Source organism: Pistacia vera, unplaced genomic scaffold, assembly GCF_008641045.1.
Source record: "Pistacia vera cultivar Batoury unplaced genomic scaffold, PisVer_v2 Contig122, whole genome shotgun sequence".
Taxonomy (NCBI): Eukaryota; Viridiplantae; Streptophyta; class Magnoliopsida; order Sapindales; family Anacardiaceae; genus Pistacia; species Pistacia vera.
In genome coordinates this window covers 484,371-511,226 of record NW_022195271.1, presented here as the reverse complement: position 1 = coordinate 511,226, position 26,856 = coordinate 484,371, and the positions used below count along the sequence as shown (strand labels likewise).

Here is a 26,856-nt window from a genome sequence, read left to right as displayed (position 1 = left end):
TTACTACAGTCTACACTGTCACACACTGATTCTCATCATCGGCAACCGTGGCTACCCACCCCATCCCTCTCCACCTGCCTGCAGCCACCCCATTCCCGCACCGTTGACCCCATCCCACCCCACCCCATCCCTCTCCACCTGCCTGCAGCCACCCCATTCCCGCACCGTTGACCCCATCCCACCCCACCCCTCACCAAAATCAACAATTCTTGCCGCCATTCATCACCAAAATAAATAATTGAGGCCACTGATTCCGATGATTATGAAGAAGACTAGCTTTCACGAGACGAGTTTAGTTGCTTGAAGGGATATTGGATTTTGGGTGTTGATCAAAATGTTGACGAAGGGTTATTAGACTTTTAGTTGTTTTTTATTTGATAATAATTAAAAAGTTGATGGAGGTTGCGTTGCGGACGGGTTTTGACATTAGATTATGAATATAACATTACACCTTAAAATATTATTCCAGTTATTATCAGAAAGACGGGTATTATAGTCGTTATCGGAGGCATACTCTTCCAGCTAACAGTTTTCCTAGACGTCTGTTAAAAACAGGAGGTAAATCACGGTACACGAAACCCCAAGAGTTATTATAACAAAAATAAATTATAACATTTTTTCTTTAAATTACAAAAATTATTTAGATCAACTCGAAATATTAGTCCAATGCTTGGAAGAAGAATGGAATTTCAGATGGCCACAAATAATCAATCAATTAATTGAATGTTAAAAGTAAAATAGCAGATTTATTAATGCTGCACCGTTCACAAGCCTGTTTGATATGAATGTCAGCTTGGAATGAAAATGATGTATTTACATACAAGCAATGGTCAAAGAAATCCGGGATGAAGATTCCACACTTGAGATTTCAAGTTCCTCCATTGCAATAGTGGTTGCCATTGCTATTGCTATTGCTGTGACACTCTGCCCGCTTCACATTCAGATATTTCAGATCTTTCAAGCCCCAGATCCGAATTGTTCGATCGTCACTGGCTGATGCCAACATGTGAGGGTTTGCTGGATTCCAGCTTACACAATTAACAGCCCCAGAATGACCTGGTAATGCTTCTACGAGCTCACATGAGGCTCTATGCCATATATAAACCTACAGATATATTAAAAACCCCATCATTGAACTTGAGAAGTGACATTTCAGTATTCCAGCACTTTGATTTACTAATAAAAGAAGCTAATAAATTTCCGAGAATCCAGAAGATCCCAACAGCTTAATAATGTAATATCACAAACTAACAATAAAAATTTAATAAATCACAAAAATACTCAACATGCATGTACACATATGTATGTGCAGTTAGTATGCTCAAATATAACAAGAACACAGCTTTTTCACCAAAACCAGGAACCAAGACACACCCAAATAATTTGACAAGAGAAAAGTCATACCTGTGAATCCTCGCTCCCGCTGGCAATAAAAGATTGGTCGAGCCCACCAAAACAGGACCTAATAACAAAACGAGCACGTTTATGCCCTTTGTACTTGGCAACAAGGTTAACATCTCCCTCTATGTTCCAAAGATGGATTTCTTGATTCAGAAGATTAACCAGCAAGAACCTGTTATCCCTAGACAATGAGAATGATGTTATCGTTTGGTCCTCTTCGATAAATCTCTCAGCATTTGCTTCCCTGTCAAGTAATAGTATTGTGGTTTCTCTACACATACTTATAATTTGCTTCCCATTGCTAGTTATCTCCAAATCAGAAATCTTTAAAGTTCGAGGCCCTTTCCAACACTCGAGCTGTTTCCCATCTACTTCCCACATGCAGATACTCTTATCATTAGCACCAGAGAATATACATTTCCCATCTGGATGCCATCCGCAAGACACCAGGCCAACACCAGCTTTTTCAAAGACCTGGAGGCATTCACCAGAGGAAACATCCCAACGCCGGATAGCCTCCTCTATTCCACAAGTGAGGAGCTGCTGGTCATCAGAACTCCATGAAACACAGGAAACAGGTTTCTGGTGACCAGATAATTTATGCTTTAATGCCACTCTACCATACATATCAACCTACACAAAATCAATTATAGACTTTATCAGAGTTCAAATAACACATTTTAGATACAAGCATCTCTATCTGACCCTACTTGAGAGACAAAGCTAATTACATGACACTGACAAGTTACTACAGATGAGTATCTGGGCACCAACACTAGATTCTAAAAGATTAATAAACTAACTCAAGTCCTACCTCATAACTGTACCTAACAGGTGATCACAACTTCCAGCCATTATGCTTAAAAATGCCAACCGTTGGTGGGAGTCCAAGATATTATGGTTATTTAATGCAATAGTCATGAAAATAATGACTATAAATATATAAACAACTATAATTCATATATCACTATTATGTCCTAGCATTAAAAAAAGCATATCAAGCTACTTTCATATTACCTAAAAAAAAGGAGATAAATTATAGGCATGAATGGAAAAAGTAGTAGAGTAAGGGAGAGAGAGAGAGAGCAATTTAATGTAAATATCCAGAGAAAAAAACCATACCTCCCATATGATTGCTGACCGATCATTGGATGATGAAGCTAGGTATTTACCATTATGTGAAAATTGCAAGAACCAAACTTCATCTGTGTGAGCCTCTAATACCTGTTGAAAATGAGATAACAAAAAGTGATAATATAAGAACCTGACAATAAGCCCAAATTCACCACAGACTCGGCTAAAGTACCAAAATAACCTGTAATAACACTTATGAAATTTAACATCTAATGACTGCAAAATGAGATCTAACCTGTAATGTTCGAGATGGAATCTGATCTCTTCCACAGTGGTGATCAGTGTACAATGATATATCCTTGTCTAATGAGTTGTGAAACAAACAGGCTTCTTGTTGCAATATAAGGGCTTGTTCAACTAAATGTTCTAACCTTCTTTCAGGTATCATGATCGTTGGGGGAAGCAGTTTCTGTAATTCCTCCAGCAGTTTGGACCGAGACTTTGCCCTCACAATATCTCGTTTTGGAGACCCTGCCAAAACACACTGAAAAGGAGACACAATAAAGGACGAAAGCTCATGTACCCTGCCATTATTAATACAAAGAGGAGTGATCTCAGTCCTCAAAGTCTTCAAAGCATCCATGACCTTCTCCCCATCCAAAAGTTCAAAAAATTTCTGCTCCAATATCAAGAAAGAAGCTGACTTAACAACGTTCTCATCCAGTACACCAATTTTAGGTAGTGTTGCCACACTTTCATCCCAATTTCCATCAAGAATTTGTTGCATAAACAGATTAACCACTGGCGAGTGCAAGGGTGTCCCTGACTCTTCCTCAAGAAGAGCACCACTCTTCTTGTAACCAAGAGAATATAGAGCCTTGGCTATTATTCGGACAAATTCCACTCTTTTAATAACTCCTTTTGGACCAATAACTTCTTCATCCCCTTCAGATTTTATGGGCCGAGCCATCAAGCCTCTCGACGACCCAGCTATGGGCTCTGTTACAGCGGAACCGTTTGAAAGGCTTCTCAGTTCTACAAAGGATAATTTCATGCGCTTTGAGGCTGGTTCATCATCCCCTACACCTCCCATGAAATGTGCACCTCAGCCCATATATTATCAGAAAGGCAGCAAGACAAAAATAGGGGATTAATAGCTTCCAATCAATATCAAGAATAACTTCCTGCATGACATAGTAGGTTCTCATAGATTAACACAATATCATATAAGAAAACCCAAAAAAAAAAAAAATCTAAATACAGTCACACAAGGTTCTTAACAATATCAATAAACTCCTGGAAGTAATAACTATATACATATAAATCCAAAATGGCTTATTCTATCATAATCATGGCACTAATGTAATACTTAAATAATCAATTCTATCAAAGCTTGAGAAGCGTTAACTTTTATGGGTCAGTTTCTACAATTAGTCATTACTGAAGCAATAGCGATATTTTCATGGCATAAAATTCCAAAATATCAGATCTATCTCCCCAATCCTACCCACCACACTCTCTTAATTTCATTAGTACCAGAAGTTGACTCAATTCCCTTTACACTATCACAGCTCTTGCTTGTATATCATTTGAAATTATGTGCCAGTTGGAAACTAACATTGATTTTTTCAGGATCCAAAGAGTGGCACTCTTGAGGAGCTGAGTCTCCCCAATACAAAATAGGAATTCAAAACTTTAAGATTATATAGGTGTAGAGCAAATATGAAAGCAACAAGAGAAATAAGATTCGTTAAACAAAGGAACGAGGTTTGAAAGAAAAATTCAACCACAGCACAGTAACTTTTAAGATATCCACAGTTGGGAAGGAAGGCACTAACATAGATTCTCTCAGATATCTAATGACCATATAAAAAATATCGTAATAATGTTTCATTCCAGTGTTATGCCATCAATGCTACACAATATTTGTGATCTACCTCAAAAATAAAGCCTAATCAAACAGAATACAAGGGCCTTTCAGCTGTTGAATTCTATATAAGATCATAAATTTATTCTTACCTTTTAAGGCTTGAATACTGCTTTCAAAACTTGCTAACTGCTATTTCCTTTACCAAAGATCCAATAGATGGAAAAAGAAAAAAGAAAAAAAAAAATTGATGCCCTTCCCAGTGCAAAATTGAATTCACTATTCACATAGACACGAGTCCAAATTCTAATAGGCAATACAAGTCATGTAGCATTATATCATGCTAAAAGATGTCAAAATACAGCAAAATGACATTAATATCTATAACCAGAGAACCGTTTCTTTGTAATATTCCTATTGGCCAGATGATCAAATAATAATGCTTATGAACATTTCCAAAGTAAAAATAAGAAGTAAACTCTCCACCATTTCCATTGTCATGAGAAATATGTCAAAAACTACTTTTTTTTTTTTTTTACTGATCTTGTTTCCATTTCTCAAAGCAGTATCCTTAAATAAGTTTACCGATATTATCCACAACAGTGTTGACCTGGATGGTAGTAGCAACATCAATGCAACTTACCTAGTGAACTCAACAAGTTCAGAGTGGAAGTCTCAATGCCTTTGCCATTCGTTTAATAGAAAGGCCCAGATGGAGAGACCAAAATCATTTTCAACCAATAAAAGAACCGAACCATCATAACATGTTAAAGACATACAAGAATAACCAAACCATTATAGACAATGCCCATCACTCCAGGTGTTTAAGCAACACACATTACCTTAACATAAGGTCCAAAAGAAAGACATAACTTTTCAACATAAAAAATTCAGTCAATTTACTCAAAAGCAAAATAAGTGATTTCGGTTTCAGCACACAAACAAAGTCCTTAACAACAATTACTCAAAACCCTCATCAGCATCAATCAATACAGACAATCACACAACATACAGTCAAAAGACTCATGAATCATAAAATACCAGTCTAAGGGGCATAAATTAGTATAAAATAAGCTCCAAACTAAACACAATCAAAGCAAGATAAGAAAAACATGTTATGAACGTAATCAGACCCAATTGAATGATAATAAAGTACCAAAGCAAGAAAATCTGAAATACCCAATAAGTGATTTTGTGTTTGGAGCCATTCAGATCAGATGAAAACAAACCCAACACAGAAATCGATAGAGAATAATCCAGCTATCAGAATAGGGTAAAGGTGAAAAATTGAAGCCAAACAGAAGGAGTTTCGCTTATTAGTCTTCACTTAACAGTACTAAGGTGGATTCAACCCAATAAATATAGAAGAAATTATATTGCAAAGTGATAAGAATTAGGTTTATTAAAGGTGTAAGTTGAAGGGAACTTGTTGTACGGGAAATGAAGTAAAAGGGTTTGGTACCTTTGCAATGTAAAACAACACTCTCAGGACTCTTGGCGTGGAGGAAACCACCTCAATCAGGGGTTATGTAGAGAGAGATGGATTTCCAGAGTTTTGTATGGGGCTGAACCTTGGGCCTTCCCACCCTGTTTTGTTAGTTGGGCTGCCATGCCTAATTACTTGGACATGCGCTGAGCTTTTGGTGAAATAATGTCATTCAAGCTGTATTGTATTTGAGGCAATTCCAATAGGAAGTAATGGATAACCCTTATGGAATGGGCTAAAGGGTGTGATAATTGATGAATTAAGGCCCGCTTGGTACGCTTTTTTAATAGGATTCTGAAATAGAATTTGAGAATATATTTAGTATATTATTAGAAAATTTTCTATAATTTTAGATTATTTTTAACTCCATATTTTTAATTTAGCTAAACTCCCCACAAATAAAATTTTATAATTAACAAAAACATTTACCCACCCAATTGATTGTCGCCATCACCTCTAACGGTGGCCACAGTTGTCATCTAGCTGTTATGCCATATCTTTGGCCGATCCAATCGATCGTGCTTCGTTCAGATGTGACGTGGTGGTTGGTGCCAATGGTGTTGCTGGCAAGTGACTGTTTTTAAATGAGTAATGTGTTTTTGTTATTTATAAACTTTTATTGAGAAGAATTATTAAATGTTTTGAATTGAATAAAATAAAGTTTGAAAAGTTAGACAAGGACGTTTATATAATAAATATATATAATTATTATAGCACATTTGGTAAGAATGGGAAGAAAATACATAAACATGACAAGAATTTTAAAGCTCTGTTTGGCACATTATTTCTACAATATTCCCAAAATATGTTTGTTTTGTTATTTGAGAAACGTAGTATATTTTTTTAATTATTTTTAGACCGCTTAAGTTATTAATTTATTAAATTCCCAGAAAAAGTTTAAAATTAACAAAAAACACCCCCACCACCCATACTTGCTAGATTCTGCAACCACTTTGGTGATAGCGGAATATTCACAATGGCCTACAAACGATCGTGACTAGCCGGTAATTCACCGATCTGGCTTTTTTCGGTCAGATCCCAGTGAATCTGGTCAAAAATGTCATATGATCCCTACCTGTCAGATTCGATCGGTCTGCGTCGTAACACTATTTTCAGCCAGATTCTGGCGGTAGTGGCTAGGAATCTACACTATAGTAGATGGGGGTATTTTGTTATTTACAAAATTTTTATTATTGAGGTGTTTAGTTAAATTAGCAAATAGGAGTTTTTTATAAATTTTAAATTTACTTCGTAAATCTCCTATTCAACTACCCATATTATTTCAAAATCTTTATCAAAATAATAAAATAAATGGACCCTTAATTTTAACTAAATTTAATTCATATATTATTTAATTTAAATACTATCGTTACTTATTCTTAAAAATGCCAATTATAGTCTCTCAATTTCACTTTACCTAGTTAGACAGTTGATTTAAAAGAGGGGAGAAGGGCAGCGCCGAATACGAAAACAGGATATTCGGTGGGCAAGATCAAGAGGAAAACATGAACTCCAAAAGAAAATAAAAAGAAAGGTAATATAGCCGAAAGAAAGAAGGGCCATCCTGCGGTACGGAAGAAATGGCTGAGCAAATATATTTTACATTCTTTGGGCTAAGAAAACCAAATTACCAAGAAGAGCAAGCTTAGTAGCAGAGAAATGGGAAAGAAGAGACAGAAGAAAGGAGAGAACAACAAGGGCAAAACCCTATATTGCTGAAGCTACTAGGATTCGAATATCTCAAATACTCCAGAACTTTCGTGTCGCCAAAGATGATGGTAAAGCTTCAAAATCAATATACTAATTTTTTTTTTTTTTTTTTGTTTTGTGCTTCGCCGATTAATGCCACTTTAAAATTAGTTTTGCGATGTTTCTTCTCAAGATATTATTATGTAATGAAAATGACTTTATAAGGATTGGAGGCTGCTGTTTGCTTCTCATGTATATGGGAACTGTTATTAAACAATTTGTTTTTCTTCTTTTGAATTTTTGTAGTGTTTGGCATTGACTGTCATTTTATGCGGTTGTTTGGCGAAGTTGTTATTGAAGTTTTTTAGATTTATTTGTAAATTTTTGGATGCAGTGTATACGTTTGAAGCCAATCTGTCGAATCATGAACGTGCTGTGGTGCATGAGGTTTGCAGGAAAATGGGTATGATATCCAAAAGTTCTGGGTGAGTGCTCATTGCATTATTTCAATTATGCCAAAGCTATGTAACCATAGGAAGTGGAAACCTGCATGCCTTTTATTCCTTATTTAAGTTTGGTTATTTGCTTTTCCCTTTATAGCTTATTGGCCTGATTTTTATGTAGACGTGGGAAGCAGCGACGTGTTTCTGTTTATAAAGCTAAAAAAGATGCGGAGAAAGTGAAGGAGAGGGACAATCGAACTTCATTGATGTTTTCAGAAGAGTCAAAAGTGGTTTTGCAAGATTTATTTACACACTACCCACCTGATGATGGAGAGTCTGGAGAGAAATTAGTTGCAAAACATGATGGGAAGAACAATAAAAAACGAGGAAAAAGAGATGATATTTTCTGCAAGCCTCCGATGAACAAGGCAGAAATTGCAAAGAAGGTGGAATTGCTTGCATCTATGATAGAGAAGGATGCAAACTTGAGACAGGTTCTTGTGACTTTCCAGACCACTTAGAAATTTATGGATTTTCGTGGTTGGATGCTGTACCTTAATAATTGTTCTCCTTCCAAAATTTTACTTGATAGTAAGTTAGATTTGCATTCAACGATGGAAAAATCATATAATTTCGGTGAACTTGTGTAACTGTGAAGAATTTATGTAACATTTTTCTTGCAGGTCACTAAACAGAGGTCAAATCTTCCAATTGCATCCTTCAAGAATATCATCACTTCCACAATAGAATCTAACCAGGTTCAAGACCTATGTACATTTGTTTCTAAATGATTTTCTTGGAAATGAGAATATAGTGTGCACTACATGCAACTTTGTTGTCTGGTTCTAATAATCTTGTCTATCAGTTATTTTGATGGTCAGATGTTTGGTGTATTTTCTGAAACTTGCTGTTTGTTTCATGTTTTGACATAGGTTGTCCTCATTTGTGGTGAAACAGGGTGTGGAAAGACAACACAGGTTATTGGTTTTTATCTTTTTCTTCCTTGTGGTCTTGTTAGACGGCTTGTTCTGCCTGTTTGCAAGTAATCCCTTTTGATTATGCCCTTTTTCTGATTTGTAGACACGAAGTATTGCATATGTAATCACTTGATGAGAAGCAAAATAAAATAGGTTTATCCTGTTAGTAGATTCATAAATTGTCTGTTGTTAGCTAATTTGATTCAATGATATGGCTATACTGAAGAACAAATTGACTTTATTACAAAGCTTATAGGTGCTTTCATATATATGGCTTGATACAATCGTCTGAATCTGATAATATATCTGCTGTAATTGCTGTGTCCAATTGGGCTGGCAAACTTTTATTCTTAACCTTATTGAGTTACCTAAGCTAGAGGCTGTTTTAGTTGGGTTGAAAACCCATATGAATTTTATTGAACCTTAATTGTAATTGGACAGAAAAAAAAAATGGACTATTTATTCATCAGGTCTTGTGGGTTGAATTTCCGTTTGTTGAGTTCTAAGAAATCAAGTGAAAGCCTCTTAACCAGAAAAAAAAAAAAAAAAAAATGGAAAAGCAGAAGAAATGATGTGAAAGCTAAAACAAAGCAAAAACTATGAACAAATTATACAAGACAAGAATCAATGGAAAGACGGAAGCTTCTATCGATAGCTCTTAACATACTTGTATCTCAACTCTATTATGTATTTCACAAATCCTAGTACAATCCATTTCCTCATATGGTGAACTTGAATCCTACGAATTCATTGTGATAAGTATTATTCATAATAAACCGAAGTTGTTCAGTGTTCAATAAATTACTGTTTATTTACATGAGTGTAAAAGGTTGAATTTAGAGAGGCAAAGAAGATAGCCCCAAAAATGTTTTTCTTTCTTGATCATCATGTAACATGTATTCTTATTACTTGTGATCCAGGTCCCGCAATATCTGTTAGACCATATGTGGGGTAAGGGTGATGCATGTAAAATAGTGTGTACTCAACCCAGACGTATCTCTGCAACATCAGGTGCGTATATCTCATGATGCCTATGATATTTTTTAGTTTTTGTTGACTTTTTTCTTTTGTGTGTGTGTTTTCATGACCTTGGTCTTATTTTTGTTTAGTTGCTGAGAGAATATCTTATGAAAGAGGAGAAAATGTTGGAGAAAATATTGGATACAAGGTAATGTTTCATGAATTTTCTTATTTACATTGGTATAAAATATTTATTTGAATGTTGTCTTGTCAATAACAATGGGTGATTACGACCTACACTGTTTTATTGCATAACCATGCTGTTAAAGTTCTGAGATTTACAGAATTCTCCACAGAAGGATACTTGAAAAATTTTATATTTCAGGGAAATAGAAACTTGTGGACTTTTCTATACTTCTGATACTACTATCTTTTTTGTACATTTGATGCCAGATCCGGCTGGAAAGTAAAGGTGGGAAGCACTCTTCAATTGTGTTCTGCACAAATGGGGTTCTTTTGAGATTGCTGGTCTCCAAAGGTGGTAATAGGTTGAAGGAAGCTTCTAATAACCCTGCAAAGGATGATGTTTCTGCAATAACTCACATTATTGTGGTACTGTACTTATTCCTCTGTAGATTTACTAAATTCCTTTTCTGGATATCATTATGTTCTTATTTACTTCGGGTCAGTTCTTTCCTAATTGCATCATGTTATCGGATAATATGTTTCAGTTTGTATTATTTTTTATTATGTTATATATTAGTTAAGCATGCTTGCTAGTTAGTTATTATACCCAGAGTTTTATACTTGGTCAAATTGGCATCCAGACTGATCAAAGTTGCATTATCTATTTATTAGTGTAACCCCTCACCCTCTGGCTTATCTCATATGGTTTTTATTTTTATTTTTTTCTAAGTGTGTTGGCTGTTTTTATCTGTTAATTTTTCAGAATCTCTTTTGAAGACTAATGATTTTGATGTTCCTCAACTTTTAATTTCGATGTCATATGTCATACATATGTGCTTCTATCATATGTTTGTTGATTGTGTTGAATTGCATTTGTAATTGCCTTGTAGGATGAAATTCATGAAAGGGATCGCTACTCTGATTTCATGTTGGCAATTATGAGGTATTTACTCTTAAGTTATCCACTTTCCTTGATTTGATACATGTTGCTTATGATATTTGTTAACTTTGTGAATTAAAAAATTATATAATTTGCATGCACTATTTTGCCGTGCATATTTGACATTTTGGATTTTTTTTCTTCTGATTATCTAAAATTACGTGCAGAGACATGCTTCCTGTGTATCCTCAACTTCGGCTGGTTAGTTCTAAGATTTATTTTTCATTTTCAACTCTGTATACTCTGTTCAGGATTTTTATTTTTTTTCCTTATTATTATTTTTTTTTTTTTTGTTAATTGTGTTTGCGATTGATGATATCTCTCTTAATTTATGAGCCAACAGATATTAATGAGTGCTACCCTTGACGCTGATAGATTTTCTCAATATTTTGGTGGCTGCCCAATCATTCGTGTCCCTGGGTTCACTCATCCTGTACAACTCAAACATTGTTGCTTATGCATTTCTGAAGTTTATGTACACTGTACTTTTGCATCAATAGTTGACTTGTGTTGTTTTGCTCTTGTCTTTTCTAATTCAGGTAAAAAGTTTCTATTTGGAAGATGTACTTGCCATCCTGAAATCTGCAGAAAGTAATCACCTTGACTCTGCTGCCATAAGTGTCCCAGATGAGGACACTGAATTAACAGAGGATGATAAGAGTACTTTAGATGAAGCCATGAATTTGGCTTGGTCAAATGATGAGTTTGATATGCTCCTAGATTTTGTTTCTTCTGAAGGAGCCCCAAAGATCTACAATTACCAGCATTCCTTGACTGGTCTAACACCATTAATGTTATTTGCTGCAAAGGGTAGAGTGGGTAATGTTTGCATGCTCCTCTCTCATGGTGCAGACTGCCATTTAAAGGCCAAAGATGGAACTACAGCATTAGAGTTGGCTGAACGAGAAGATCAGCAAGAAGTGGCTCAAATAATTAAAAAACACATGGAAGTTGCCCTTTCAGACTTGAAAAAACAACACTTACTGGATAAATATCTAGCAACTGTCAATCCCGAAACTATAGATCTTGTTCTTTTAGAGCAGTTAGTTAGAAAAATCTGCAAAGATTCAGAAGATGGAGCTATCCTTGTTTTTCTTCCAGGGTGGGAAGATATAAATAGAACTCGGGAGAGATTACTTGCAGATGCTTTTTTCAGAGATAATTCCAAATTTGTTATAATATCTCTGCATTCTATGGTTCCATCGGTGGAGCAAAAGAAGGTCTTTAAACGGCCACCTCTTGGTTGTCGGAAGATTGTTCTTTCAACCAATATTGCTGAAACTGCCATTACCATTGATGATGTTGTGTATGTCATAGATAGTGGTCGAATGAAAGAAAAAAGTTATGATCCTTACAATAATGTATCAACTCTTCAGTCTTCTTGGGTTTCAAAAGCAAGTGCAAAGCAGAGAGAGGGCCGTGCAGGCCGCTGTCAGCCTGGAATCTGTTATCATCTTTATTCTAAACTCCGAGCGGCTTCTTTGCCTGATTTTCAGGTTCCTGAAATTAAGAGAATGCCAATTGAGGAACTTTGTTTGCAGGTAAAATTTAGAGATCCTCTCTCTCTCTCTCTCTCTCTCTCTCTCTCTCTATATATATATATATATATATATAACAACAATTTTATAGTAAGGACGTTCTAACTTCAGTTTCATATATATTCTTCCAGTTTGAAAATAGTTGAGATGTTTGTGATTTAATATTTTTGCCAGGTGAAGTTGCTTGATCCAAATTGCAAAATCAAAGATTTCTNAGGTGTAAAGTTGAAGGGAACTTGTTGTACGGGAAATGAAGTAAAAGGGTTTGGTACCTTTGCAAAGGGTAAAAACAACACTCTCAGGACTCTTGGCGTGGAGGAAACCACCTCAATCAGGGGTTATGTAGAGAGAGATGGATTTTCAGAGTTTTGTATGGGGCTGAACCTTGGGCCTTCCCACCCTGTTTGTTAGTTGGGCTGCCCATGCCTAATTACTTGGATATGCGCTCAGCTTTTGGTGAAATAACGTCATTCAAGCGTGTATTGTATTTGAGGCAATTCCAATAGGAAGTAATGGATAACCCTTATGGAATGGGCTAAAGAGGTGTGATAATTGATGAATTAAGGCCCGCTTGGTACGCTTTTTTTAATAGGATTTCTGAAATCCTATTCTGAATAGAACATAATAGGATTTTGAGAATATGTTTAGTATATTATTAGCAAATATTTTTGGATAATATTTAGATTATTTTTTAACCTCCTATATTTGTTAATTTAGCTAAACACCCCCATACAATAAAAGTTTATAAATTAACAAAAACACTTATATCCACCCAATTGATTACCGACTGTCGGCCATCACCTCTGGACGGTGGCCGACAGTTGTTAGATCTGGCCATCAAAGGTCATATCTTTGGTCGATCCGATCGATCATGCTTCATTCAGATGTCGACGGTGGCGATTGGTGCCCAACGGTGTTGCTGGCAAGTGACTATTGCTTAAATGAGTGAGGGTGTTTTTGTTAATTTATAAACTTTTATTGAAAAATATAATTGTTAAATGTTTTGAATTGAATAAAATAAAGAAAAGTTAGACAAGGAGACGTTTATATTAATAAATATATAATTAATTATTGTAGCACATTTGGTAAGAATGGGAAGAAAATTACGCATAAAACATGACAAGAATTTTTAGGGCTCCGTTTGGCACATTATTTCTACCCATATTTCCAATCTTAGTCTCAAAATATTGTTTGTTTTGTTATTGGAGAAACATTAGTATATTTTTTTAATTACTTTTAGACCTCTTAAGTTTATTAATTTCATTAAATACCCTTAGGAAAAAGTTTAAAAATTAACAAAAATACCCCCACCCACCCATACTTGCCAGATTCTGGCAACCATTATCGGTGATAGCCAGAATCTATCACAACGGCCTACAAACAATCGGGACTGGCTAATAATTCACCAGTCTAGCATTTTCCGACCAGATCCACTGAAGGCCATATCGAAGCCCTACCTGTCAGATCTGACCGGTCTGTATCGTAACACCATTTTTCGACCAGATTCTGACGGTGGTGGCCGGAATCTAGCACTGTGAGTGTGTAAGGGTGTTTTTGTTATTTTACAAAAATTTTATATATTATGGTGTTTAGTTAAATTAGCAAATTAGGGATTTTTTTTATAAATTTTACTTCGTAAGACTCCCCTATTCAACTACCCAATATTATTCCCAAAATCCTATCCAACATCATAAAACAATCGGATCCTTAATTTTAACTAAATTTAATTCATTATATTATTTAAATTTAAATACTATCGTTACTTAGATTCTTAAAAAATGCCAATTATCGTCTCTCAATTTCACTTTACCTAGTTGTAGAACAGTTGATTTAAAAGAGGGTAGAAGGGCAAGCGCCGAATACGAAAACAGGATATTCGGTGGGCAAGAATCAAGAGGGAAAACATTGAACTCCAAAAAGAAAATAAAAAGAAAGGTAATATTAGCCGAAAGAAAGAAGGGCCATCCTGCGGTACGGAAGAAATTGGCTGAGCAAATATATTTTACATTCTTTTGGGCTAAGAAAACCAAATTAAAACCAAGAAGACGCAAGTTTAGTAGCTGAGACAATGGGAAAGAAGAGACAGAAGAAAGGAGAAGAACAACAAGGGCAAAACCCTAATATTGCTGAAGCTACTAGGATTCGAATATCTCAAATACTCCAGAACTTTCGTGTCGCCAAAGATGATGGTAAAGCTTCAAAATCAATATACTAATTTTTTTTTTTTTTTTTTTTTTTTTTTGTGCTTCGCCGATTAATGCCACTTAAAATTAGTTTTGCGATGTTTCTTCTCAAGATATTATTATGTAATAATGCTTTATAAGATTGGAGGCTGCTGTTTGCTTCTCTTGTAATGGGAACTGTTATTAAACATTTGTTTTTCTTCTTTGAATTTTGTAGTGTTTGGCATTGACTGTCATTTTATGCGGTTGTTTGGCGAAGTTGTTATTGAAGTTTTTTAGATTTATTGTAAATTTTGGATGCAGTGTATACGTTTGAAGCCAATCTTTCGAATCATGAACGTGCTGTGGTGCTGAGGTTTGCAGGAAATGGGCATGATATCCAAAAGTTCTGGGTGAGTGCTCATTGCTTATTTCAATTATGCCAAGCTATGTAACCATAGGAAGTGGAAACCTGCATGCCTTTTATCTTTATTTAAGTTTGGTTTTTGCTTTTCCCTTATAGCTTATTGGCCTGATTTTTATGTAGACGTGGAAGCAGCGACGTGTTTCTGTTTATAAAGCTAAAAAAATGCGGAGAAGGAAGGAGAGGACATCGAACTTCATTGATGTTTTCAGAAGAGTCAAAAGTGTTTTTGCAAGATTTATTACACACTACCCCTATGATGGGAGTCTGGAGAGAAATTAGTTGCAAACATGATGGGAAGAACAATAAAAAACGAGGAAAAAGAGATTATTTTCTGCAAGCCTCCGATGACAAGGCAGAAATTACAAAGAAGGTGGATTGCTTGCTCTCTATGATAGAGAAGGATGCAACTTGAGACAGGTTCTTGTGACTTTCCAGACACTTAGAAATTTATGGATTTTCGTGGTTGGATGCTGTACCTTAATAATTGTTCTCCTTCCAAATTTTACTTGATAGTAAGTTAGATTTGCATTCAACGATGGAAAAATCATACAATTTCGGTGAACTTGTGTAACTGTGAAGAATTTATGTACATTTTTCTTGCAGGTCACTAAACAGGTCAAATCTTCCAATTGCATCCTTCAAGAATATCTCACTTCCACAATAACTACCGGTTCAAGACCTATGTACATTTGTTTCTAAATGATTTTCTTGGAAATGAGAATATAGGTGCACTACATGCAACTTTGTTGTCTGGTTCTAATAATCTTGTCTATCAGTTATTTGTGGTCAGATGTTTTGGTGTATTTTCTGAAACTTGCTGTTTGTTTCATGTTTGACATAGGTTGTCCTCATTTGTGGTGAAACGGTGTGGAAAGACAACACAGGTTATGATTTTTATCTTTTTCTTCCTTGTGGTCTTGTTGAGCTTGTTCTGCCTGTTTGCAAGTAATCCCTTTTGATTATGCCCTTTTTCTGATTTGTAGACAGAAGTATTCATATGTAATCACTTGATGAGAAGCAAAATAAAATAGGTTATTCCTGTTAGTAGATTCATAAATTGTCTGTTGTTACTAATTTGATTCATGATATGGCTATACTGAAGAACAAATTGCTTTATTACAAAGCTTATAGGTGCTTTCATATATATGGCTTGATACAATCGTCTGAACTGATATATATCTGCTGTAATTGCTGTGTCCATTGGGCTGGCAAACTTTTATTCTTAACCTTATTGAGTCCCAAGCTAGAGGCTGTTTAGTTGGGTGAAAACCATATGGAATTTTATTGAACCTAACTTGTAATTGGACAGAAAAAAAATGGACTATTTCATCAGGACTTGTGGGTTGAATTTCCGTTTGTTGGTTTCTAAAAATCAAGTGAAAGCCTCTTAACCAGAAAAAAAAAAAAAAAATGGAAAAGCAGAAGAAATGGTGAAAGCTAAACAAAGCAAAAACTATGAACAAATTATACAAGACAAGAATCATGGAAAGACGAAGCTTCTATCGATAGCTCTTAACATACTTGTATCTCAACTCTTATGTATTTCACAATCCTAGTACATCCATTTCCTCATATGTTGAACTGAATCCTACTAATTCATTGTGATAAGTATTATTCATAAAAAACCGAAGTTGTCCAGTGTTCAATAAATTACTGTTTATTTACATGAGTGTAAAGGTTGAATTTAGAGAGGCAAAGAGATAGCCCCAAAAATGTTTTTCTTTCTTGATCATCATGTAACATGTATTCTTATTACTTGTGATCCGGGTCCCGCAATATCTGTTAGACCATATGTGGGGTAAGGGTGATGCATGTAAATATGTTGTACTCAACCCCGACGTATCTCTGCAACATCAGGTGCGTATATCTCATGATGCCTATGATATTTTTAGTTTTTGTTGACTTTTTTTCTTTGTGTGTTCATGACCTTGGTCTTATTTTTGTTAGTGGCTGAGAGAATATCTTATGAAGAGGAAAATGTTGGAGAATATTGGATCACAAGGTAATGTTTCATGAATTTTCTTATTTAAATTGGTATAAAATTTTATTTGAATGTTGTCTTGTCAATAACAATGGGTGATTCACCTACACGTTTTATTGCATAACCAGCTGTTTAAAGTCTGAGATTTACAGAATTCTCCACAGAAGGAACTTGAAAAATTTTATATTTCAGGGAAATAGAAACTTGTGGACTTTTATACTTCTGATATCTATCTTTTTTGTACATTTGATGCCAGATCCGGCTGGAAAGTAAAGGTGGGAAGCACTCTTCAATTGTGTTCTGCACAATGGGGTTCTTTTGGAGATTGCTGGTCTCCAAAGGTGTAATAGTTTGAGGAAGCTTCTAATAACCCTCAAAGGATGATGTTTCTGCAATAACTCACATTGTGGTACTGTACTTATTCCTCTGTAGATTTACTAAATTCCTTTTCGGATATCATTATGTTCTTATTTACTTCGGTCAGTTCTTCCTAATTGCATCATGTTATCGGATAATATGTTCAGTTTGTATTATTTTTTATTATTGTTATAATTATTAAGCATGCTTGCTAGTTAGTTTTTATACCCAGAGTTTTATACTTGGTCAAATTGCATCCAGACTGATCAAAGTTGCATTATCTATTTTTTAGTGTAACCCCTCCCCCTCTGGCTTATCTCATATGGTTTTTTATTTTTTTTTTTTTCTAAGTGTTGTTGCTGTTTTTATCTGTTAATTTTCAGAATCTCTTTTGAAGACTAATGATTTTTGATGTCCTCAACTTTTATTTCGATGTCTATATCATACATATGTGCTTCTATCATTGTTTGTTTGATTGTGTTGATTGCATTTGTAATTGCCTTGTAGGATGAAATTCATGAAAGGGATCGCTACTCTGATTTCATGTTGGCAATTATGAGGTATTTACTCTTAAGTTATCCCTTTCCTTGATTTATACATGTTGCTTTGATATTTGTTAACTTTGTGAATTAAAAATTATATAATTTGCATCACTATTTTGCCGTGCATATTTGACATTTTGGATTTTTTTTCTTCTGATTATCTAAAATTACTGCAGAGACATGCTTCCTGTGTATCCTCAACTTCGGCTGGTTAGTTCTAAGATTTATTTTTCATTTTCAACTCTGTATACTCTTTCAGATTTTTATTTTTTTTTCCTTATTATTTTTTTTTTTTTGTTAATTGTGTTTGCGATTGATGATATCTCTCTTAATTTATGACCAACAGATATTAATGAGTGCTACTCTCGATGCTGATGATTTTCTCAATATTTTGGTGCTGCCAATATTCGGTCCCTGGGTTCACTCATCCTGTAAACTCAACCATTGTTGCTTATGCATTTCTGAAGTTATGTACACTGTACTTTTGCATCATAGTTGACTTGTGTTGTTTTGCTCTTGCCTTTTCTAATTCAGGTAAAAAGTTTCTATTTGGAAGATGTACTTGCCCCTGAAATCGGCAGAAGTAATCACCTTGACTCTGCTGCCATAAGTGTCCCGATGAGGACACTGAATTAACAGAGGTGATAAGAGTACTTTAGAGAAGCCAGAATTTGGCTTGGTCAATGATGAGTTTGATATGCTCCTAGATTTTGTTTCTTCTGAAGGAGCCCCAAAGATCTACAATTACCAGCATTCCTTGACTGGTCTAACACCATTAGTTATTTGCTGCAAAGGGTAGGTGGGTGATGTTTGCATGCTCTCTCTCATGGTGCAGACTGCCATTTAAAGGCCAAAGATGGAACTACAGCATTAGAGTTGGCTGAACGAGAAGATCAGCAAGAAGTGGCTCAATATTAAAAAAAACCTGAAGTTGCCCTTTCAGACTTAAAAAACACACTTACTGGATAAATATCTAGCAACTGTCAATCCCGAAACTATAGATCTTGTTCTTTTAGAGCAGTTAGTTGAAAAACTGCAAAGATTCAGAAATGGAGCTATCCTTGTTTTTCTTCCAGGGTGGAAGATATAAATAGAACTCGGGAGAGATCTGCAGATGCTTTTTTCAGAGATAATTCCAATTTGTTTATAATATCTCTGCATTCTATGTTCCATCGGTGGAGCAAAAGAGGTCTTTAAACGGCCACCTCTTGGTTTCGGAGATTGTTCTTTCAACCAATATTGCTGAAACTGCCATACCATGAGTGATGTTGTGTATGTCATAGATAGTGGTCGAATGAAAGAAAAAATTTGATCCTTACAATAATGTATCAACTCTTCAGTCTTCTTGGGTTTCAAAAGCAAGTGCAAAGCAGAGAGAGGGCGTGCAGGCCGCTGTCAGCCTGGAATCTGTTATCATCTTTATTCTAAACTCCGAGCGGCTTCTTTGCCTGATTTTCAGGTTCCTGAAATTAAGAGAATGCCAATTGAGGAACTTTGTTTGCAGGTAAATTTAAGATCCTCTCTCTCTCTCTCTCTCTCCTCTCTCTCTCTCTCTCTCTCTCTCTCTCTCTCTATATATATATATATATATATTATATATATATATAAAACAATTTTTAGTAAGGACGTTCTAACTTCAGTTTCATATATATTCTTCCAGTTTGAAAATAGTTGAGATGTTTTGTGATTTAATATTTTTGCCAGGTGAAGTTGCTTGATCCAAATTGCAAAATCAAAGATTTCTTGCAGAAGACATTGGACCCTCCAGTTTCTGAACCATATGCAATGCAATCGCTGTTCTTCAAGATATTGGGGCTTTGTCCCTTGTGAAAAGTTACTTCACTTGGCGAGAGCTAGGTTGTCTTTCTGTTCATCCATTTATGAGCAAGATGCTTTTCTTTGCCATAATGATGAACTGTCTAGACCCAGCTTTGACACTTGCTTGTGCTTCTGACTATAGGGATCCATTTACCCTTCCATGTTACCAAATGAAAAGAAGAGAGCAACTGCTGCTAAATTTGAGCTTGCTTCATTGTACGGTGGCAGAGTGATCAGCAGCAGTCATAGCAGCTTTTGAGTGCTGGAGGAATGCAAAACAGAGGGGTCAAGAAGCACGGTTTGTTCTCTATATTTCGTCTCTTCAAGCATCATGAATATGCTGCTTGGTATGCGTAAGCGCTTCAGACAGAATTAGTTAGAATGGGTTTTCCAGAAGATGTCCAAGCTGTAGCCAGAATGCACAGGCCAGGCAACTCCATGCAGTCCTTGTGGCTGGTTTGTATCCAATGGTGGCAAGGTTGCGTCCACCTCATAAAAATGGAAAACGATTTGTTGAGACTGCAAGTGGTGCTAGAGTTAATTGCACCCTCATTCCATTAATTTCAAATTATCATTTAAGAACCGGATTGTCCATTATTTATGTTTGATGAGGTAACCCGAGGGGACGGTGGTATGCACATAAGAAACTGTAGTGTTGTTGGGCCACTCCCGTTGCTACTGCTTGCAACAGAGATTGCTGTGGCTCCTGCACACAATAATGTAGATGATGATGCAGATGATGATGTGAGTGATGATGATGCTGATGAAGATGACAGTGATGAGGATGGTATGGAGATGGATTATAAGACAGGCGGACATGGGGAGAATATGATGTCATCTCCTGATAATTCAGTTTTAGTTTTTGTAGATCGATGGCTTTGTTTTGGATCAACAGCCATTGATGTTGCCCAAATCTACTGCTTGAGAGAACGATTATCAGAAGCAATCTTATTCAAAGTAAGTACTTACACTGTTTCTCCAAGAAGAAATATTGCCATGTAAAGTTGATACACAAGCTTGGTTGTCTGCATTGTGAATTTTTTTCTCAAGTTCAATTCTTTGGTTTATATTTTACAGGTAACACATCCCCGGGCAGCTCTTCCTCCGGCTCTTGAGGCCTCTATACATGGAATAGCCTGCATTCTGTCTTATGATGGACTCTCGGGAATCTCATTTCCATCAGAACCTGTGGACTCGATCACTTCAATGATACAAGGAACTGAGATTGACAAGTCCATGGGAGGGAGAAGCAGAGATACAGGTCATAGCCCAAATAATTTCCTTAGGTCACTTATGAACCACAACACCCACCAAAACTCAGCTTTGCACAATCACAAAAATAGGGAACATTTCAAAGGATCAAGAAAAGGAAACGAAACATCAAGCAGCTATGATGGTAGGCCACCAGTGGCAGTACCAGGATCAACGATAGTAGGGTCGGGTTCAGTCATGTCCGTAACACATGGTCCTAGGGGAGATTCTTTCAAAAGGCAACGTGGGAGTGGGTCGAAAGCGCACTAGTAATTTAATCACATGTGATTATATTTTGTAGACAAGAAGATCATTAGGAATACAGCCCTTTTTGTGCTACTTACTTGATACTTCCACTGACCAGTGACGTGACGACTGAAATATTTTGCTACTGTGAATATGGCATGGTCTCTAAGAAACAAGGATTTTTTATGTTTTTATTTTAATTTATAACTATCAAAATATATTTCGACCATATTAACATACATATAAGTTTTGGTTTGTTTATGATAACAATTTCTGGGCGTTTTAAGTTAGATAAAGGGTCAATAGACCAGAGCAAGCATGGGACAAGATAAGATTTAAACCACGTTTTATTATGCTCCATTGTGATATTTACACGACTTCCAACTTGCAAAGCTGAGCATCTTTGTAATTACAGAAATAATAAATAGTCTTTAGAAAATTCAAAATTAGGAATAGTTTTACTGTTTGAATGTTGCGAGAGGTTGAGTCTTTGTCATGTCGACGTGGAATCATCAAATCTTAGAAACAGAATCTCATCACCACCGTACTCTTCCTTCTCGTTTGGTTTTAACTTTTAAGACAGTCCTTGAAATGAAATTAAAGATGGCAAAAGAAGAAGAGAAACCTAATCAATCAACACCATTGATCATAGCTATGAAAGGTCATCCAGGCACCGGCAAGACCACCTTAGCTCACTCTTTAGCTTCAACTCTTAAATTTCCTCTCATTGATAAAGACGACGTCCGTGACTGCACTCTCTCCCTCCAACAAACCCTTCTCCACACCTCTCCCGCCACCGCTTCTTCTCTCCTCAACCAGCTCTCTTACGACGTCGTTTGGAAAATTGCTTCGACGCAGATCAGTCTCGGCCTCGGTGTCATCATCGACTCTCCCCTCTCGCGTAGGGCCCATCTGGACCGCCTCCTCCAATTGGCTTCATCGGCTAAAGCCCGCTTGGTGATTGTGGAATGTAAGCCGTCGGATGAGGCGGAGTGGCGCAGGAGACTAGAGAAGCGCGGGGCCAGTGATGAACCCAGCTCCAGCTGGCATAAGCCGTGTACGTGGGAGGAGCTTGAGAGGTTAGTGGAAGGATATGGAGGGTGTACGGATTATGAGGTGGGTGATGTGCCGAAGCTGGTGGTGGATACTACGGCAGCGATTAGAGTTGAAGAGGTTGTTTCCGACGTTATCGACTTCATTTATTCTTGTGGTGATGGTACTGGTGCTTTATCTTGTTCAGGATTTTGATACTGTCGTCATCAGCAGCTGGATAAGGTTGCTAAGAGGTTATTGTTCCCGCCTCTGATTATAAATAAGATGATGTGCGTTTCTTTCATATTTTTGTCCCTTTTTATTCCATCATTTTCAAAATACACGTTTCTTTTCTTATTATGAAAATACTGTTATATTATATTTTATTTTGTTTTTTAAACCTTTTAAATTTATTAATTTAACTAAACACACCTCACAAAAAAGTTAAAAAATTAACAAAAACACTCTCATCCACCCATATTTACTAGATTTCGGTCACCACTGTTAAAAGGTGATCATAATTTGGTATAATGACACATTATTGGATAGATCTGTCTGATAGTACGTCGATATAATATTTTTTTGTTAGATCTATGGCCAAAGATTTAGCTGTTGATGGCCAAATCTTTGGCCGTCGTTGACGACCAAATGCAGCCAGATCTGATTGTCAATAGTTAGATCTAGCCGTAGATCTGACCTTTTTCGATCAAACCGATCAGATCTAGTCGATCGTGGGTCGATACGGCGACTTCGACCACCTTTCGATGGTGGTGGTCGGCTGTCGGTATTTAATGGATGGATAGAGGTGTTCTTATAATTTTTAATGTTTTTATTACATAGGTGTTTAATAAATTAACAAACATATGAGTTGTTTTTTTTAATTTTCAAATTCTACTTCGTTATTATCACTAAATTCTTATTTTTTCAAAAATATATTATCCAAAATACTAAAACAAACAACATAAATTGTCTTGATTAATCAATATTACATTAACAATATTGATTAGTCAATATTTTCTCTTAACTTTTGTCTTGATTAATCAATATTATATTAATAAATTTAAATATTTCAAGGTATTAATATATATTTTAAAATGTATTCTCCTATGAGTGATTCTAAAGTTCAAACTCAAAAAATACTTATTGCATTTTTTCTTTTATGATTAATCAATGCATATGAGAATACATATTAATAACACAAATCCAAAAACTCTATTTTTCTTTTAAAAAAAATTACCTCGGTAATGTAGATGTCTCAAGCTGTAGCCAGAATGCACATGTGCCAGGCATACTACATGCAGTCCTTGTGGCTGGTTTGTATCCAATGGTGGCAAGGTTGCGTCCACCTCATAAAAATGGAAAACGATTTGTTGAGACTGCAAGTGGTGCTAGAGTTAGATTGCACCCTCATTCCATTAATTTCAAATTATCGTTTAAGAAAACTGAGGATTGTCCATTATTTATGTTTGATGAGGTAACCCGAGGGGACGGCGGTATGCACATAAGAAACTGTAGTGTTGTTGGGCCACTCCCGTTGCTACTGCTTGCAACAGAGATTGCTGTGGCTCCTGCACACAATAATGTAGATGATGATGCAGATGATGATGTGAGTGATGATGATGCTGATGAAGATGACAGTGATGAGGATGGTATGGAGATGGATTATAAGACAGGCGGACATGGAGAGAATATGATGTCATCTCCTGATAATTCAGTTTTAGTTTTTGTAGATCGATGGCTTTGTTTTGGATCAACAGCCATTGATGTTGCCCAAATCTACTGCTTGAGAGAACGATTATCAGAAGCAATCTTATTCAAAGTAAGTACTTACACTGTTTCTCCAAGAAGAAATATTGCCATGTAAAGTTGATACACAAGCTTGGTTGTCTGCATTGTGAATTTTTTTCTCAAGTTCAATTCTTTGGTTTATATTTTACAGGTAACACATCCCCGGGCAGCTCTTCCTCCGGCTCTTGAGGCCTCTATACATGGAATAGCCTGCATTCTGTCTTATGATGGACTCTCGGGAATCTCATTTCCATCAGAACCTGTGGACTCGATCACTTCAATGATACAAGGAACTGAGATTGACAAGTCCATGGGAGGGAGAAGCAGAGATACAGGTCATAGCCCAAATAATTTCCTTAGGTCACTTATGAACCACAACACCCACCAAAACTCAGCTTTGCACAATCACAAAAATAGGGAACATTTCAAAGGATCAAGAAAAGGAAACGAAACATCAAGCAGCTATGATGGTAGGCCACCAGTGGCAGTACCAGGATCAACGATAGTAGGGTCTGGTTCAGGCATGTCCGTAACACATGGTCCTAGGGGAGATTCTTTCAAAAGGCAACGTGGGAGTGGGTCGAAAGTGCACTAGTAATTTAATCACATGTGATTATACTTTGTAGACAAGAAGATCATTAGGAATACAGATCTTTTTTGTGCTACTTGATACTTCCACTGACCAGTGACGTGACAACTGAAATATTTTGCTACTGTGAATATGGAGAAACAGGGATTTTTTATGTTTTCATTTTAATTTATAACTATTAAAATATATTTCGACCATATTAACATACATATAAGTTTTGGTTTGTTTATATTAACAATTTCTGGGCGTTTAAGTTAGGTAAAGGGTCAATAGACCATAGCAAGCATGTGACAAGATAAGCTTTAAACCACTTTATATCCTGCCCCCTTGTGATATTTACACTACTTCCAACTTGCAAACCTGAGTAGCTTTGTAAGTACAGAAATAATAAATATTCTTTAGAAAATTCAAAATTAGGAATAATTTCACTGTTTGAATGTTGGGAAAGGTTGAGTCTTTGTCATGTCGACGTGGAATCATCAAATCTTAGAAACAGAATCTCATCACCTCCGTACTCTTCCTTCTCGTTTGGTTTTAACTTTTAACTTTTAAGACAGTCCTTGAAATGAAATTAAAGATGGCAAAAGAAGAAGAGAAACCTAATCAATCAACACCATTGATCATAGCTATGAAAGGTCATCCAGGCACCGGCAAGACCACCTTAGCTCACTCTTTAGCTTCAACTCTTAAATTTCCTCTCATTGATAAAGACGACGTCCGTGACTGCACTCTCTCCCTCCAACAAACCCTTCTCCACACCTCTCCCGCCACCGCTTCTTCTCTCCTCAACCAGCTCTCTTACGACGTCGTTTGGAAAATTGCTTCGACGCAGATCAGTCTCGGCCTCGGTGTCATCATCGACTCTCCCCTCTCGCGTAGGGCCCATCTGGACCGCCTCCTCCAATTGGCTTCATCGGCTAAAGCCCGCTTGGTGATTGTGGAATGTAAGCCGTCGGATGAGGCGGAGTGGCCCAGGAGACTGGAGAAGCGCGGGGCCAGTGATGAACCCAGCTCCAGCTGGCATAAGCCGTGTACGTGGGAGGAGCTTGAGAGGTTAGTGGAAGGATATAGAGGGTGTACGGATTATGAGGTGGGTGATGTGCCGAAGCTGGTGGTGGATACTACGGCAGCGATTAGAGTTGAAGAGGTTGTTTCCGACGTTATCGACTTCATTTATTCTTGTGGTGATGGTACTGGTGCATTATCTTGTTCAGGATTTTGATACTGTCGTCATCAGCAGCTGGATAAGGTTCCTAAGAGGTTTTTGTTGCCGCCTCTTGATGATAAATAAGATGATGTGCTTTTGTTTCGTATTTTTGTCCATTCTTATTCCAATCATTTTCAAAATAAAATAAACGATTTGGTTTCTTATTCTGAAAATACAATTACATACTATTTAATTTTTTAAATCCTTTAAATTTATTAATTTAACTAAACACACTCTAAAAAAAAATTTAAAAATTAACAAAAATACTCATATCTACCCACATTTATCAGACACCACCGCTGAAAGGTGATCATAATCTTATATAATAGTGCACTACCGGATAGATTTGACTAGTAATACATCGATACAACCTTTTCTGGCTAGATCTACAGTCAAAGATTTGACAAGATTTGACTGTTGATGGCCAGATCTTTAGATGTAGCTAATCATCAACGACGACCATATCTTTTGTTATAGTTGACGACCAAACGCGATCAGATTTGACTGTTAATGGCTATATCTAGCTGTAGATCTAGCATTTTCTAACCAAATCCACAGTGAATCTGGCTAGAAAAATGTCATCTCTACCTACAACCGGTCAGATCTAGTCAATCGTATGCCGATACAGTGACTTCAACCATCCTCCGACAGTGATGACCGACTGCCGGTATTTAATAGATAGGTGTGGGTGTTTTTATAATTTTCAATGTTTTTCTTACATGGGTGTTTAGTAAACTAACAAATCTAGAAGAATATTTTTATTAATTTTCAAATTTTACTTCGTTATTACCATCCAACTCTTACTTTTTAAAAAATACTCTCTAAAATACTAAAAGAAACACACCTAAATCTTGAATATTGATTAATCAATATTTTATCATAACTTTTGTCTTGA

General features: G+C 36.2%; 3 protein-coding genes across 5 annotated transcripts; 2 read left to right on the top strand and 1 right to left on the bottom strand.

Moving 5' to 3' along the window:
* Window positions 1-719: 719 nt before the first annotated feature.
* Window positions 720-12,893, bottom strand: LOC116115010 (WD repeat-containing protein 26 homolog). 3 transcript variants are annotated; one of them, XM_031401160.1, is made up of 5 exons: window positions 12,834-12,893; window positions 2,771-3,659; window positions 2,524-2,625; window positions 1,405-2,034; window positions 720-1,105 (listed from the first exon to the last, which is right to left on the bottom strand). In XM_031401160.1, exons 2-5 carry the CDS (start codon window positions 3,566-3,568, stop codon window positions 869-871), a joined length of 1,767 nt encoding a protein of 588 aa, XP_031257020.1. In that variant the 5' UTR covers window positions 3,569-3,659; window positions 12,834-12,893; the 3' UTR covers window positions 720-868. The 3 variants fall into 3 exon arrangements, with proteins under 3 accessions (XP_031257020.1, XP_031257024.1, XP_031257011.1); XM_031401164.1 differs by lacking the exon at window positions 12,834-12,893 and adding an exon at window positions 5,499-5,826; XM_031401151.1 differs by lacking the exon at window positions 12,834-12,893 and adding an exon at window positions 5,522-5,826.
* LOC116114806 (DExH-box ATP-dependent RNA helicase DExH6) lies at window positions 7,522-12,972 on the top strand. Its single transcript, XM_031400959.1, has 13 exons — window positions 7,522-7,606; window positions 7,912-8,002; window positions 8,142-8,454; window positions 8,644-8,718; window positions 8,893-8,937; window positions 9,858-9,948; window positions 10,047-10,105; window positions 10,351-10,509; window positions 10,974-11,026; window positions 11,191-11,224; window positions 11,367-11,456; window positions 11,563-12,564; window positions 12,736-12,972. The coding sequence occupies exons 2-13, from the start codon at window positions 7,977-7,979 to the stop codon at window positions 12,970-12,972; spliced, it is 2,184 nt and encodes a 727-aa protein (XP_031256819.1). The 5' UTR covers window positions 7,522-7,606; window positions 7,912-7,976.
* Window positions 12,973-21,948: 8,976 nt separating this feature from the next.
* LOC116114797 lies at window positions 21,949-22,593 on the top strand. The gene has a single exon (XM_031400947.1). It carries the CDS (start codon window positions 21,949-21,951, stop codon window positions 22,591-22,593), a length of 645 nt encoding a protein of 214 aa, XP_031256807.1.
* Window positions 22,594-26,856: the final 4,263 nt, after the last annotated feature.

Bases quoted from the DNA above. Each gene is read 5' to 3' on its own strand.
- LOC116115010 (XM_031401160.1), bottom strand. From the start codon at position 3,568: ATGGGAGGTGTAGGGGATGATGAACCAGCCTCAAAGCGCATGAAATTA. The intron at 2,626-2,770 runs GTTAGATCTCAT...CATTTTCAACAG, and splicing joins TTCCATCTCGAACATTACAG to GTATTAGAGGCTCACACAGA. The intron at 2,035-2,523 runs GTATGGTTTTTT...GATTTTGTGTAG, and splicing joins GGTCAGCAATCATATGGGAG to GTTGATATGTATGGTAGAGT.
- LOC116114797 (XM_031400947.1), top strand. From the start codon at position 21,949: ATGGCAAAAGAAGAAGAGAAACCTAATCAATCAACACCATTGATCATA.